This window comes from Pseudorasbora parva, chromosome 12 (assembly GCF_024679245.1).
Source record: "Pseudorasbora parva isolate DD20220531a chromosome 12, ASM2467924v1, whole genome shotgun sequence".
Classification (NCBI taxonomy): Eukaryota; Metazoa; Chordata; class Actinopteri; order Cypriniformes; family Gobionidae; genus Pseudorasbora; species Pseudorasbora parva.
In genome coordinates, this window is record NC_090183.1 from 23,407,565 (window position 1) to 23,422,773 (window position 15,209).

Genomic DNA, 15,209 nt, shown 5'->3' on the forward strand with positions numbered 1-15,209 from the left:
ATTGGCCGGTAGAGACGGTAATGGATCAAATTTCCAATCATTTGAGATAAGCAAACCAGTACCCCCACCCCTCCCAATAGGCCGAGGAGTGTGTGCAAAAGTATAATTGCTTGAGAGTGCTGCAGGAGTGGCAGTGTCCTCTGGTTTGATCCAGGTCTCAGTTAGGGCCATGAGGCTAAGCTGAGAATGAGTCCCAATAGATGAAATAAAGTCTGCTTTGTTTACAGCCGACTGGCAATTCCAGAGACCAATTGGAATAAAGAGTAAAGTAGCAGAGGATGTTAGGATATAGCGCAAATTATTAGGATTACGGCGTCTCGTGCGTACGGAGCGTGATTTACGAGTGCTAGTAGTTATAGTTGAGATTTGAAAGCACATGGTGAAAAGGCCAGATAGGAATTAGAGCCGAACACAAATAATGAAAAGGAAGATGATACTCAAGTGCCTTGCCGGGGTCCTTGCTCGGGAGGAGTTGCACTGGGAAGAGTTGAAGTCTTTACACTCGTCGGTCTTGCACTGGGAAGAGTTGAAGTCTTTACACTCGTCGGTCTTGCAAGAGTAGTTGTCTATCAGTCAATTGAATTGCTTCTCTCTAGCCTATAGAATCACATAACCTATAGAATCACACCATAAGTCAAGGTGCCTCTGCCGTTAAGCTGCAGTAAATCACAGTGCCACTTTAAAGCATGTCCATTGGGAAAACTGTCTTTGAACTAGTCTGGTGGGCATGTCAGAAGAGCATTGGTATGTTGGGATAAGGTGGAGTGAATAGCCCTTCTCTGTTCTACCCTTTCCTCAAAGTCTTGAGTCAAATAGTTCTGTAATGTTAATTCAGTGAATGTCAATGGCTTTCTCATGAGAGACAATTACAATAATTTTACAAAAGAAAGTCAAACCACTTTGCTCTATTGCAGTACTTTGATCTAAATACAATGAGGTTCTTTTGTTTATCATTTTAACCTGTAGTACATTGTCACTTTCACTTAGATAATATGAATAATGCATTGCAACAATCCATATTTTTTTTAATTATTCAGTTGCTCTTGTTGTGTAGAGGACTAAAATAATCAAGATTTAAAGTTTGGAGTTATTTTAAATGACTTCGAGCACACAACAGCTTTATAGAATGACATATGTCATCATCATAATTCTTCCTTGCTAAATTCTTTGGTCATTTGCTAGAGTCTAAATGGGATACATTTAATTACATTTTATATTATTGTAAAAGCATAATCATAGCCAAAGTGTGAAATAAACAAACACAAGGGGCAGAATGTGTGGAATTTGAAATGACAGAATTTAAGTCTTTCTGTGGTTGTACATTCCGCATAAACCTGCTAATGACTAGCCTGACAAGCTAGACCCACATCAAGATGTTTGGTCTGGAAACTCACCATTGGCAGATTGTCTTTCAAACTCCCTCTGCACACAATAGGATAGTGCTACAACCAACCAGAGCAACATGAAGCGAAACTCATGGACAGATTACACTTTCGCCGTATTCAGTCGGCAAACCTCAGTACACATCTTCCCTTTTGTAAGAATGACTTCAGTGCCGTTCTTTGTTATTTTCTCAGAGAAAAACTTAACTCCAAGTCTTCCAGAGTCGTGGTCAGAGCTGATTCGAAAGGCTGCTGTTCGCCAGTTTCTGTGTTTACTAGAAGCACGCAAACGCAACTCAGCTATCATTATGTTAAGCCCCGCCCACCAACTCTATACACGATGTGATTGGCCTGACCAGAGTTTGGTTTTCACAGTTCAGAAGTGTATTGAGAGTTGCTAGACGACACTCGCGGCAGATTAGATTTGCTGCTGCTAGGGTGCGTCTAGATTTCTAGGCTAGCTAATGACTGCTGATGGTACTGAACTCTCTTTGACCCAATAATTTTTTACATGGATCACACAAACAAATTTATTTTGTAAGAATTTTGACATTTTATATACTTCAACTTCAAAATGAACGTGGCTGTCAAACTCAAAAAAACACAAATAAAAGTTATACCGTAAAAAACACTGTGAATGTATTCAATACAGCATAGGCATTATATTCCAACTTTTCTGAAGCCATACAATACCTTTGGGTGAGGAACAAAATTTAAAGGAAGGAACACGCAGACTTTTTGGGACTTCAGTTTATTCACCATATCTTCAGAGTTAGATAAGTCCATACATCCCATTTTTATATTTTTGCGTGCCATAGCTCTTTCTGACGCACCCACCGCTAGCCTAGCTTAGCACAAAGACTGGAGGAAAATGGCTCCATCTACCCTACTGCTCAATAAATGACAAAATAACGCACAAGGACACAAGCCCTCCAGAAACTTTGAGTTTGACAGCCTTGCGTTATTTACTCACCCCTATTTTGTTTCAAACCTTACATGACTTCCTTTCTTCTGTGGAACACTAGATTATCTTCCCCTCCAGTAAGCTGCCAACTAAATTAGCACTGCATCTGGATCAATAAGTCAGTAGTTACTTTTACATGGACATCTTTTGTTTCAGTCGGAATTAAATCATTCTGATTAAATGAATCCAAACGTAGTGTTTACATGAACTCTAAATAAAGTGATCGGTTTGATGTGCGTGTTTATATTTCACAGGCTTTTGACATGAACACACTGGATGAATATATACAGAGTTTCCGGCTGTTTGCACATACTATTCTCCTGCCACAGCTCCTTTTCTTTGTTTTAAAAAGCAGACTTAATATTTATCTATATCTGGTTCTAATTAGGAGACAAAGAATATGATGTGAGGACTAATGGGACGTTGTCTACTCCACTTCACAGACGATGAGTGGAAGGAGAATTTTAGAATAACATGACAGTCATTATGACACTATGTCATTATATCAACAACAACAACAACAAAAACAAAAACACACGTCACATGTCATTACTCCATTTTACGTCAATGCACATGCGCAGTAATTTCCAGTTTCGGTTTTCAATCCGATTAAGTGTTTACATGTCCTATTGATTGGATTAGAAATGGTCTACACTACCAATACCAATACAATCGAAATGTAATTTGTATCGAGCTCAATCGATTAAGGTGTTTCCATTAAGGCCTTTTAGTCCGATTGAGCCATCAATATAATTACTAATGGATTATCTAGTTTCATGTAAACATAGTCAATGAGTCTGAGGACCAGATGAATCCAATTTATGAATGGATTATTGTGATATAAAAATTAAAAAAAATCTGTTTTATGAAATTGCCTTTACTCATTCTAAAGTAAAAGGCCTTGGCAACCAGCAACCCGGTGCCAGTCTGTCAACAGCAGAGCAAGTGGAACTGGTTTTTCCCCAAACAAAAGAGGCTATGCGACCTCAGTCCAGGACGTGCAGTTTATTCTAAAAAAAAGAGTCTTATTCAGTATATTCACTTTTATCACTTAGGAGACAAAAATGCATTTAATGAAGAAAGCAAGAAAGAAAGAAAGCAAGAAAGAAAGAAAGCAAGAAAGAAAGCAAGAAAGAAAGAAAGAAAGAAAGAAAGAAAGAAAGAAAGAAAGAAAGAAAGAAAGAAAGAAAGAAAGAAAGAAAGAAAGAAAGAAAGAAAGAAAGAAAGAAAGAAAGAAAGAAAGAAAGAAAGAAAGAAAGAAAGAAAGAAAGAAAGAAAGAAAGAAAGAAAGAAAGAAAGAAAGAAAGAAAGAAAGAAAGCAGTCAAAACAATCCAAAGAGAGCAAACTCAGACAGGCCTAAGGAAACAAAGAAGTATATTCTGAGATTATATTTAAAAACAACTCAGCTTCTAAATAAATCAACACAAGGTCTTCCAAACTCCTAGTCAATACTTTAGCAACATCAGGAGGGATCTCTTTGCAATATTTTTGTGCAGTCCTATATATCAAATATCATATACATCAATTGTGTATGGCTGGTTTCAGGGTGTTTTCAGAAGTCATCTAGCTGATATGCAGCTAAAATCTATTTTTAATATGGCAACCAAACCTAGATTAGTTATCAACACTGCAATCCTATTGCCAGTGAGACGGTAGATAAGCATGTGTGCCTGTCTTTCCCTTATCTACTGCATGCTGAAGCTGAACCTGATATACAGCACTGGCCAAAGGGGATGGCCGGAGGGGATATTTGCCTAATATTTGCCTTTAAAGACCCCACAGGCTCAATTAAACAATCAAAATATGAGGAGTATAATATATTGGAAAGAAGAAAACACTAAACTTGGTTTAGGTATTAAAATGACAAAATGCTTGGCAAGAAAAGTAATCTCCAGCATTATCATGGAATATGGGTTTATATCATGCAAATAATTAATAGAAAAACAAAGCTCATAGGAAATAAAGCATATATTGACTACAATGTAAATAATGTTATTAATATTTTGCTGGATCTCTCGTTTTTGATTACAGCAGCCATTCAGATGGTATTAACTCACTAAACTTTGTGCATGTGTCATGCTTAATTTCCTTTCCAATCCCCCTTAAGTTTTTCCCAAAGCTGTGCTTCATTTGATGACCTGCATGACTCATCACAACTCAGGCATTTTATTTACCAACGTTTTTCAATGGCTTTAAGATGGGAACCGAGGAGGCCACTTAAAGACTTCAAAATTCATATTGCATTTGTGGTATGTTTAGGATTGTTATCATGTTGGAAAATATACATACTTGGATCTTCAAGTACTGGTCTATTTTCAAAAGTGCCATAAACTTTATATAAACCGTGCCCCACACACACACACACACACACACACACACACACACACACACACACACACACACACACACACACACACACACACACACACACACACACACACACACACACACACACACACACACACATACTGTTCCTCACTATTTGACAGAATTTTCTGGCAATCCATGTTTTCCCTGTTATACGATAGGGGGCACATATTCTGAAAAAGTACAGATTATTCAAGTCAAAACACATGAAAAGAAGCAGCAGAAACAATAAATAAAAGCATTGTTTATGCAAATGTAGAATAATGCATTCATCAGACATTAAATAGTGTACAAATCAAAACTGACTAATGTTACAGAATGTAACATTCTCAAGTCTCCTGCTTTGTTGAGAGGTTAATTCATGTATGTTCCATGCGCAGCAGCAGAATGTCTTACATGCTTACATTACATTATCGCTAAGAAAACATGCTATTTTCACTGAGAATAACCAGAATCTAGTTGCTATTTACATGTTGTAAATAGCATCTATTGCACTGTGTAATACCAAATAGTGTACTTAGTGCAGATAGCTTCTGCCTTTTTTTGAGTACCATCATTTTGGTGGAATGGGACAGGGTCAAAGTGATTTTTTTGTTGCTGTCGATTTGCAGTCTTGCAGTCTCTTTTTAAGGATAGGCCTTAAGCTTTTGTCAATCATCCCTGCTTGCTATTTGGGGAATGAACCCAGAGATTTGTTTGGTTGAAGTCTTCGTCCCCTGATTTAGAGTGACAAATCGTACCAGCTTAGTTTGAGGTCAAATGTTTCCCCACTACACAAAATGCATACATGTTGGCCGGTCTGCATTTTAAATTGCCCCACAAGGGCAATTTGAGTAATGACATGAACGAATTTGCTGGATTTCAATGAATCGATTCACTGAAAATGTACAGTTTGAACTTTTTCAAGCTCATGCTCTAACATAAATTTTGCTATAATGAGGTTTATGCACTGATAAAACTTTTGTTTTAAAACTCATAATCATTAGACAAGGAGGAATCGTGCAACTAATGATGATGTAATGATGCAGTCTTTATGAAACTTAGCAAAACATTAAAATCATAGCAATATGATACTGCTTAACTGTAAATCAGCTGCAAAATCATCACAAATATATTGCGAATATTCAATAAACTGCCTATCACTACCACAGCTCTAACATGGCAAGCAAATGTTCTTATTAGTGCGGCACTTAGACACAGAAAACTGCAACTACAGTAGTCCGAAACTTCTGTACTTTAAAGCCATGTTCATAATCAAAGTGCTTGAGGATACTTCAGTGCTTTGAATCTACTTCATTAAACACCTATGGAGCACAAAAAATGCTCACAGCTCCGGATAAACACAGAATCCAGATTTTAATGACCACATCATGTATGTTTCCGGTGTTGTGTTTTGTCTCCCTATACATTTCATAGCTTATCAGAGATAAACCACCAAAGGCAATGTCAGACTGACAGACAGATTGACTTAAACAAATGCTGAAAGCAGATATCACCGCAGTGTTTGTGTGGCGAAGATATGATCAAACAAGCAGGGTGCAATTTGAAATGTAGCCAATCTGTTTTCAAAGTCAGATTAACCATAATAGCTAATGGAATTACAAAATGAATCCATGAAATCAAGAACTCACCGAGAAGCGGAAGCGTTTAACTCGATTGAAGAAAATTGCTGAGTCTGTATCTACCTGCATTTCTTGCTGAGGAGTTTTGGGAGTATAAATGTGAGTGGGCATGAAGCTGGGAAAACTGGGATATTTATAAAGAGCTTTGATGCTTTAGAATGTTTAGCGTTGAAGAAAAAAACGAATTAAACCTACTCAAATAACTTTTGCTCACTTGAAAACTTAATATTCAGCATTTGCATATTGCTCACATCCACAGAAGCAGAAATGCCGTTGGCGAGAAGGTCTTTGTCACACCAAAAATAGGTGAAGATAACGCTTTCGTAATATTCTCTATAGCATAGTGTGTGATTTCATTGTGGTTTACTTTATAATTTTCACTCTGCAGAAAGTTCCGGCGCAGATGTTTCAACAGCCCTGCAGCCCGAGAGAGACAGTGAATACCATGAACCCTGCTGTTTTCTAGAGAGCTCACTCAACGTGTGCCGGATGAGCCCATTTTTTTTTGAGGGGAGACAAGCTCTCAGCCAAAACTGTGGTACAGATGATAACCAGTCATTTTCTTCATTGATGGATGTCTGAATAAACCGTGAACAAGAATATTTAAGGAATCTGCAAGAATTATAGGCTAAAAATATGACTAATTAGTATGCAACTAATGTGTAGTGAGCGGTCTCAAATGATTTATGCTTCGTGCATCAGAACGTCCATTAAGGGAACATATTGAGCGTCGATGCTCCCTGGTTTTCACAGTGCATTCAGTAGACTTTTTGTTCTTTTAACCTTTTTCTAAACAGTAGCAATATGAGATTTTATTTTAGAGTTAGCAACAATATTTGTGTAAAAATATTCACAGTATGATTTTTGACCAAATTGTGCAACCCTTGTATCTACTTATCAGTATACAACGGTCTTGCTTTATGTATAATTGCATGCAGATTGTTACATGCTACTATATGATAACATAACATACTGTACAATAACATACTCTATACATAACATACACAGGCAATTCAAGTGTCCCAATAGAATTCAAAGCTCAGGCAGGCGAAAGAAGGGAGGATTTGAGCTTAAATTAAAGACTAAGGGGTGTCTGACCTGTACTGAGCTTGGAAGTGCTCCTGAACGAAACTGTGTCGAGTTCCAGGCTGCTGTGAATTTGCTGGCCCGGGGCATGGACTCTCCTCCAATTCCAAAGGACCCTGAGAGGTGCAAGATATTCAGATATTAGAGAAATAATCCATGAATTAACATCTAACTGATTCAGATATACCCTGTATTACTTGTTTTCCATTCAGAAACAAATTGTATTGCTATACTACAGAGCTAGTGATAAAAAACACATCAACATTGATAAAAATTTATTTGAAATATAATTCAGAATGTTTAGGGTTTTATGTCTGTTCGGTGTTTTGGGCCTAGATTTCTTTTGACTTTCATCTTATGTGTAGATTTCACTTTTACCGTTCATTTATTTATCCCTTTATACTGCAAACTTAAAATTACATTCTAGAAAAGTGTGTGACTGTGTTGCAACAGTTTGGGATCCAGTTTGGTCCTTTCTGTACCAACAGGACAATGTCCCTGTGAGGGTCCATAAAGAAATGATTTACTGAGTGTGGATTTATTGAGAACTTAACTGGCCAGCACAAAGCCCAGACCTGAACCCCTTTTGCACACCTTTCAAGAATTGAGCATGAATTGTAAAGCCAAATATGAGCCAGACCCGATTATCCAACATACAAATGCTGCGGTTGGCCTAAAGCACGGTTCAGATAGTTTTCTAAATTATTTTGAGTTACAGTTATCAAGCCCTTAATTTATTAATTAAAAGTTATTTTTCTATCCTGCTTCCTTTACAAATTTGCAGGGACCAATCACAAACTGACTTATCCACCTGGCAGTATGACATACAGGCACTATTGGCGGGTTTAACACAATGACAGAAGATATGGAACGTTGGTCTGATTGGTTGAAGGACTATCCAGTTGTGTACTGAGTCATTTGTCCTATGTCCGTTGATCACGCCTCTTGCGCAGTAGAAAATACAGAGCAGACTCCCCAGACCAATGTTCAATCTTAAAGGGCACCTTTATTATGCCATTTTTACAAGATGTAATACAAGTCTCAGGTGTCCCCATAGTGTGCCTGAGAAGTTTCAGATCAAAATTCCTAACAGATCATTTAAAATACAATTTTGAAAATGGCAATTTTGGGGCTGAAGAAAAATGAGCTATTCTGTGTGTGGCTCCTTTAATGCAAATGAGCTGCTGCTCCCCACCCAAGAGGGCGGAGCCTACACATCTCATCTCATTCACAGCAGTGAACATGCATGAAAACTGAAACATGATATCTGTTTGTTATAATGATCATCTCTATCACAGACATGTTCATGTGACATTACAGTTCTTCATCATCATGAAATATTATCATCTGCATGCATTCTAAAGCCTTATCAACTTAAACACATACACATGCTCCTGTCGCATGCGCACAGAGCTGGATGTCAGCACTTCTGTGAGTAGTCTATTAAACTAGACTAGTTCTCTTGCATGTGTTATTGCGATTAAACTGTCAAATGCTCACAAGTTGAAGTCAGAAAAAGCGTTTGAGCATTCAGCGTTTGAGCAAGTTGCTTGTCAATCATGTCATATCTGCGTTACCCTCGGTTGTATTCTGCAGAAGCGCTTTTCTCTTAGCAGTGTGAACGTCACAGCAGCGCCGAGCGAACCCACAGAGTAACGTCATAACATAATTTTAAACAAACTTAAATGTATCCAATATGACTAACAGAGCTGCTTTACCTTATAATCATGACCGGAAAAAGTGGAAGTGCGCGCTCCCATTGTGTCCTGTGTGACTGTGTCCTGTACCGTCATAATAAAAGTCCCGGTACTCGCGAGCCGTGTGTTTGTATAACAATCACTCCAGCAGCCATGCTCAGCTCCACAACATTCGGTCCTGCTCTGCTTTACACTACAGTAACATTAATAACCGCATCCATGAACATGATTTCTGCCTGAGTCCTATTTTCCACCGGCTGTGAGGTGAAGACCACATGTCCCAAGATACTGCGCTCACACTTGGCGTCATCAAACTACGCCTTTGTTTAGAATAAGCGCCCTCCAGTGGATGGAAAGTTGCATAGTGCACCTTTAATGCTCTGGCAGACTGTGAACAGCTCAGCTACAGCTCTCTGAGGGAGGGGGTCTGTGCTAGTATATCAGTGTCCATCAACAGGTGTGGGCGGGGCCTATGCAGTGCAACGTCACACTGCAGGAAACGGCTTGTTCTGAGACACTGCTTATGATTTATGGGGATTTAAAAAAAGGAGTGGGTGAATTTTTACCATTGTAGGGTGGTTGTGCACACACACTGCCAACACACATTAGTGTTCAAACACCTTATAAAAGTGAATTTTGCATAATAGGTGCCCTTTAAAAGATTGAGCTTGGTCTGGTGATTGCCAGATAAATTAAAAATCACTATCCAAATTAAAAGGGATAGTTCACCCAAGAATGAAAATACTGTCATTATTTACTCACAGCCAAGTTGTTCCAAACCTTTATGAATGTCTTTCTTCGGCTGAACACAAAGGAAGATATTTGGAAGAAGTACTACCATAATAATATAAAGTAAAATTCATGAATGTTATCTTTTGAACTCTTGGCATGAACACAAACTGAGCTTTCCACCAATCTTTCATGCTTTTTCAAAATAAAGGTCTGAACATACCAATTCTTGTTGCAAATTGATAAGTTGAAAATCTTGAAAATTAATCTTGAAAATCAGTCACCAAATTTAGATTAGTTTGGGTTTAGTATAGGATATTAATATTGCTGTGGGCCCACCGGTGTATGATTTTTATCATGTATATTTCATGTACTGTTTAAGATTAGATTGGTTAGTTTTTAACTAAATTTGAAGTTTCAGGACGTGGGCATTATGGAAGGCCATATATGAAATATATATAAAATATACATAATGTTCTGCTTATAATAAAGGGAGGGAATTAATTAATTAGATGTAGATGCTACTACTGCCATTCTGAGCAGTTCATGATCAAACTTATTTCATTTTCATTTTCTACATTGGATGAGATGCAAGAAATATTTGAACCACCAACTATTTTACAAAGAAACAAAAGATCTAACACCATAATAAAGATGTCCCTGCAAGTGCTACGAGAAATGTAGCTTTATGCATTCAAAGGCGGTCAGAAAATGAGAAGAAGCTTTGTAGAAATGAATAAACTAAATTGACAGACATTCTTTTCCTGATGGGATTAGAATTCTATGAGGGTCATTGAAATATCCAGCAAGTTATTTTGCTTCATATTCTTTACTTTTTTAGGTTACGCAAGGATAAACACAGACATGTTCAATTTGGATGGGATTAAAATCATGTCAATTACATCTGTGAAACACAAATTTATCTAACCAACTAGTTCCCTGAACGGGGCTTAAGACATTCAGGGAATTATGGGGAGCAGTCAAAGAATTATGGGAAACAGTCAGTATGATAAAAGTCATCTTATTCTTCAATGCAAATCCTAACTGCGGAATTAAACATGTCCTTACATAAAATCTTTCCATATTAGAAGTGATGAAGATGAATTTAACACAATAAACTAGTACCTTTGGGGAACTAAAATGCAGAAAGAGTGCTGTCAGACATTACATTGGTGCTAACAATAGCATATTCACACCAACTGAGGCACTGATTGAAACTGGAAACATTCTTTGTGAGATGAACTGTTATACAGTAAGTTAGAAGGAGAGACAGAGAGTGATCTGGCTGTGGTCTCTTTCCTTATTCATATCAGATGAATTGTCAAGCTTTCAGTGCACACTCGAAGAAGCACCTTCTCAAAACTGGGTCAAAAGCCACTTAGCTGGACTTTAGAACAAAGAATAGATGCCTCAGTGACAAGACTAGGCAGAATCTCTCTCTCTCTCTCTCTCTCTCTCTCTCTCTCTCTCTCTCTCTCTCTCTCTCTCTCTCTCTCTCTCTCTCTCTCTATCTCTCTCTCTCTCTCTCTCTCTCTCTCTCTCTCTCTCTCTGTCAGAATGCATGCTGGGAGTGAACGGAGCGTGGTGAGTGCATTTGTGGCTGTGTTCTAAAAGTTTTTATAATCCTTTTTTTATTGGGCTCTAAACCAAATGACACATTTTAAAACCAAAACGTTAAATTCAAATGGTACCAGAGATGGTAATAAAATAATCATGTTATTTGAGTTTATAAAAAAAAAAAAAAAATACAGTTTCTACAGGAGAAACACAGTGAATTAAAAAATAGATTTTTTTTTTTTACTTTAACATTTTACTTTAGATTTTAATTGTACTGCTAATGATAATCTGGATAAAAATCATACAGTGTTTCACATAAACCATTCATAACTGATTGATACTCACAATTTGTGTGATATATGGAGAAGTATGCACACAGATGTCAAGAAAATGAGATTTAAACAATATGACTAATTGTGCTGAGCTATATAATGATTAGTTTTGATTATTGTATCCAAACAGTTGCTCACCTTTCTAATCAAACACAAAATAATCGAGGGTAACGCGGGAAAGATGTCATTGAAAGCCAACGCACGGACACAGTGTCCTGGTTAAAATTGCTTATTTCTTCTGGATTTAAACATTCTTGGAGACATTTGGGATAATGCAAGCCCACATGTTAACAAAATATATAACATTGTTCTATTGGTTTTGGATATTTAAATCCCAAAAATCTTACATATTGTTCCTTTAAGTAAATGTTCATCATTTGTTTGCCTGTTGCTTTAAATGGCATCATGCAGTCTTTGTTGTAACAGTGAATTACAGTGACACTAAAACCATGTCGTTATAATGCTAACACTATCTGAACTGCTTGGCAGAAGAAGGCTCTTTTGTTCAAAGCACCTTACTAGACTTTTATTGCGGTGTTCATTTTTGGGAAAACTTGCCAGGTATGTGGTAACCGGTTTAGCCCATGAAAGTAATTGTTTAATTTAAAGGCACCAGAATACAGGAAAATGGCATCTACTCTGGGGGAGGACTCACCCACATTTGTGTGTGTGTGTGTGTGTGCTTCTAACGTAATCAAAATATCGCTTTAATTAGGGATGTTTTAGATGATTCTAAACTTTTGGGAATCAACTCTGGTCTGATTTCTCTTAGTCTAGAGAAAGTATGATAGCGTTGAATATTTGTTTTTATGGAATACGGGAAGAAGCTTTTGATATCAGTCTTTTTATATCAATGATTGAGGGCTATGAACTGTAGCACTGAGATCGTTATTGAGATTAATGGTGGTTTGGGTGCTCTGTTCAAAGTTCAGAGGGGAGTTAGGCAGGGGTGTCCTATGTCTGGTATGCTGTATTCCCTTAGAACCTTTACTTCAAAAGTTAAAATTTCGTTTAAAAAGTCCTTTTCCCTGGTCAGCTCTTTATATCCTTCCGCCTATGCTAATGACGTTATTCCCAAAACATGGGATGAAACAACCCAGCATTTTTCAGAATGCAAGTTAGATTTTTTTTTTTTTTAATGATTTTAACCATTTCCTATGCTAAAGTCAATTAAGGGCAAAGTAAGCTTTATTAGTAGGAGAATGTAGTGGTGATCTTTCCACACACCTCTGTAAAGGAATGAAATACCAGTTTGGAGAAGGAGATCAGACACAGAGGACCAGTGACCCAAAGGAGACAGGTGCTGCGTTCCACTCCACTTTAAGACACGCACTTGCGAACTTCCCTAAGCGCTTCCCCTTGGGGGAATCCCCGCCACCATTTTGAAGTGCGTTCCAATTTGTGAAGTGGATAAGGGAAGTTTATATAGACAGACCCTTGCTCCCTCGATTTTGACCGAAGGAGCGAGTCTACTTCATATGTACACTTCAGGCAGCTTCATATACCACAATGCAACGCGATTGTGACGTCATCACATATCGTGTTTAATTTACCCCACCACAAACAACTCTATGATATTTTTAAAAACATTTAACATATCCATATACATATAGAATGCTGCATTAAACAATTTCGTAAAGGAAAAAAATTAATAATAAATCAACTCCATAGTGGATTCCAAGGGATCAAGGGGTTAGGGCGTTCCAGTTCAGTCCATTGCAAAGGTTCCGCCAGTAGTGGGCACTCATGCAACGTAAGAAATGACGCACATCCGAGTGAACGAGACGGAGGGAAGTTCACGCGTGAAGGGCCTAGTAAAAACGAACTGGAACACAGCAACGGAGGAACAGGAGATTCAATGGAGAAATGGACTCTTTGCAGTCAACAGGTAGGTACAATCAGGTTCGGTGAGTCCTTACTAGTGAACAAGACCAGACAATGGGTGTGTCTCAGTCAGCTCCCTAGTTCAGTCAGGCCACTGATCAGAAAATAAGTCAAGGGGATAATTCCCTGGCCAGCACCCTGACTACTGAACTAGGGAGCTGACTGATGCACACCCAATGTTAGAGCAGGTTGATGAAGGTGCAGATGAGGTGCATGTGTGTGTGATTGTGAATTGCATGCAGGTGAGGGCCAGGGAGGATGATGGGAAATGTAGTGATGAGGTGGTGACTCGCTGGGTGACCGTGACAGGAAGGTGTTTAAAGTTCGTATACAGCAGAGGAGCCACTTACAGTCTCCAATATATCCAGAGATTATTAATGGGCCATGTTTCACGTGTGTGGAGCATTAAGCATTTTAAGAGTGGGTAATATGGGAATGGATTTAACATTGTTTTGAATGGAACATACAAGATTGGGTTTTGTTTGTAGACTCGTTTGGGTTTTATTTTGTCTTTTAAAACCTCGTTGGATGGAATCAGCAACCTCTGTATTGGTTGTTGGAAGAACCACTTGTGTTTGGAGCTCAATTTGATGTTTCTGGAAAAGCTTTTCCTGGCCAAACAGACTTTTTAAGTAAAAAAAAAACTAAACAAACAAAAAAAACACATAAATGATTCAGGATATGATTTACAGAGACCTGAAAAGGTTGCTACTCTTTTAGGAGTTCAATCAATACATTTTGCTACAAAGTTTCTTGATAAACTAACTATGATTTTAATTGTTGAAGAGAAGACATTAGAAGAGTTTAGTGCTGTGACTTTAATGGCTGACAGAGAGTTAAGATCTTTTCCCAGATATTGAAATTTCAGCTGCTATAGATGGGTCCTCTTTTACTAGCCCCCTGTTGAACTTGGGAGTTAATGAGCATATTGATTTTTGTAATGAACGTATAGATTTGTGTACAGTAGAAAGAAAAATATTAATGCATTGTAAAAGTTAGTCATCAGCGTGAATTAAATATTAAAACAGAGTATGGAGGGAAACTAAGCCTGTTTGGCGAGCACTTAATAAACCACAATTAAAACCATAAAAATGTTGATACTTTTTTTGTATTATTATTATTATTATTATTATTATTATTATTATTATTATTATTATTATTATTATTATCAGGCGAACTAATGAATATGATAAATGCTTTTGAAATTCAGTGGTGTTGTGATAATGCTCTGTGTTCAGTTATTGGTGAAGAAATTGTTTTGAAAGAGTTTATGTAAATATGTAATTTATTCCTTTTTTGTGTAAAGTGATGTAAATATTGGAAGAACGATTGTTTTTTATAAAGGGATTGTAAATCTTAAATCTCTCTTTCGCTCAATATATATATATACATATATTTTTTTACCAAATGGAGAAATATGCTAGATATAACTTGATAATGTTGCTTGATAGTGACGGTCTAAAGTAGCATTGTCTTGTTTGTAGAAGAAAAAAAGAAAAAGAAAAAACTACCAGTATTCACCAGGAAAACACACCACAGAGGAGTGCAGTGCACAGTCAGACATATAACAGTCACCTGATGATGTCTG

The 15,209-nt window shown here is 37.4% G+C and overlaps 1 protein-coding gene across 2 annotated transcripts in view; it reads right to left on the reverse strand.

The window, feature by feature from the left end:
* The window catches only part of usp43a (ubiquitin specific peptidase 43a), a 142,097-nt gene that overhangs the window by 79,500 nt on the left and 47,388 nt on the right, over nucleotides 1-15,209 (reverse strand). For both annotated transcript variants that reach the window (XM_067459518.1, XM_067459517.1), the window contains exon 3: nucleotides 7,435-7,538. In XM_067459518.1, coding sequence (XP_067315619.1) covers nucleotides 7,435-7,538 — 104 coding nt within the window. The remainder of the gene's footprint in view (nucleotides 1-7,434; nucleotides 7,539-15,209) is intronic.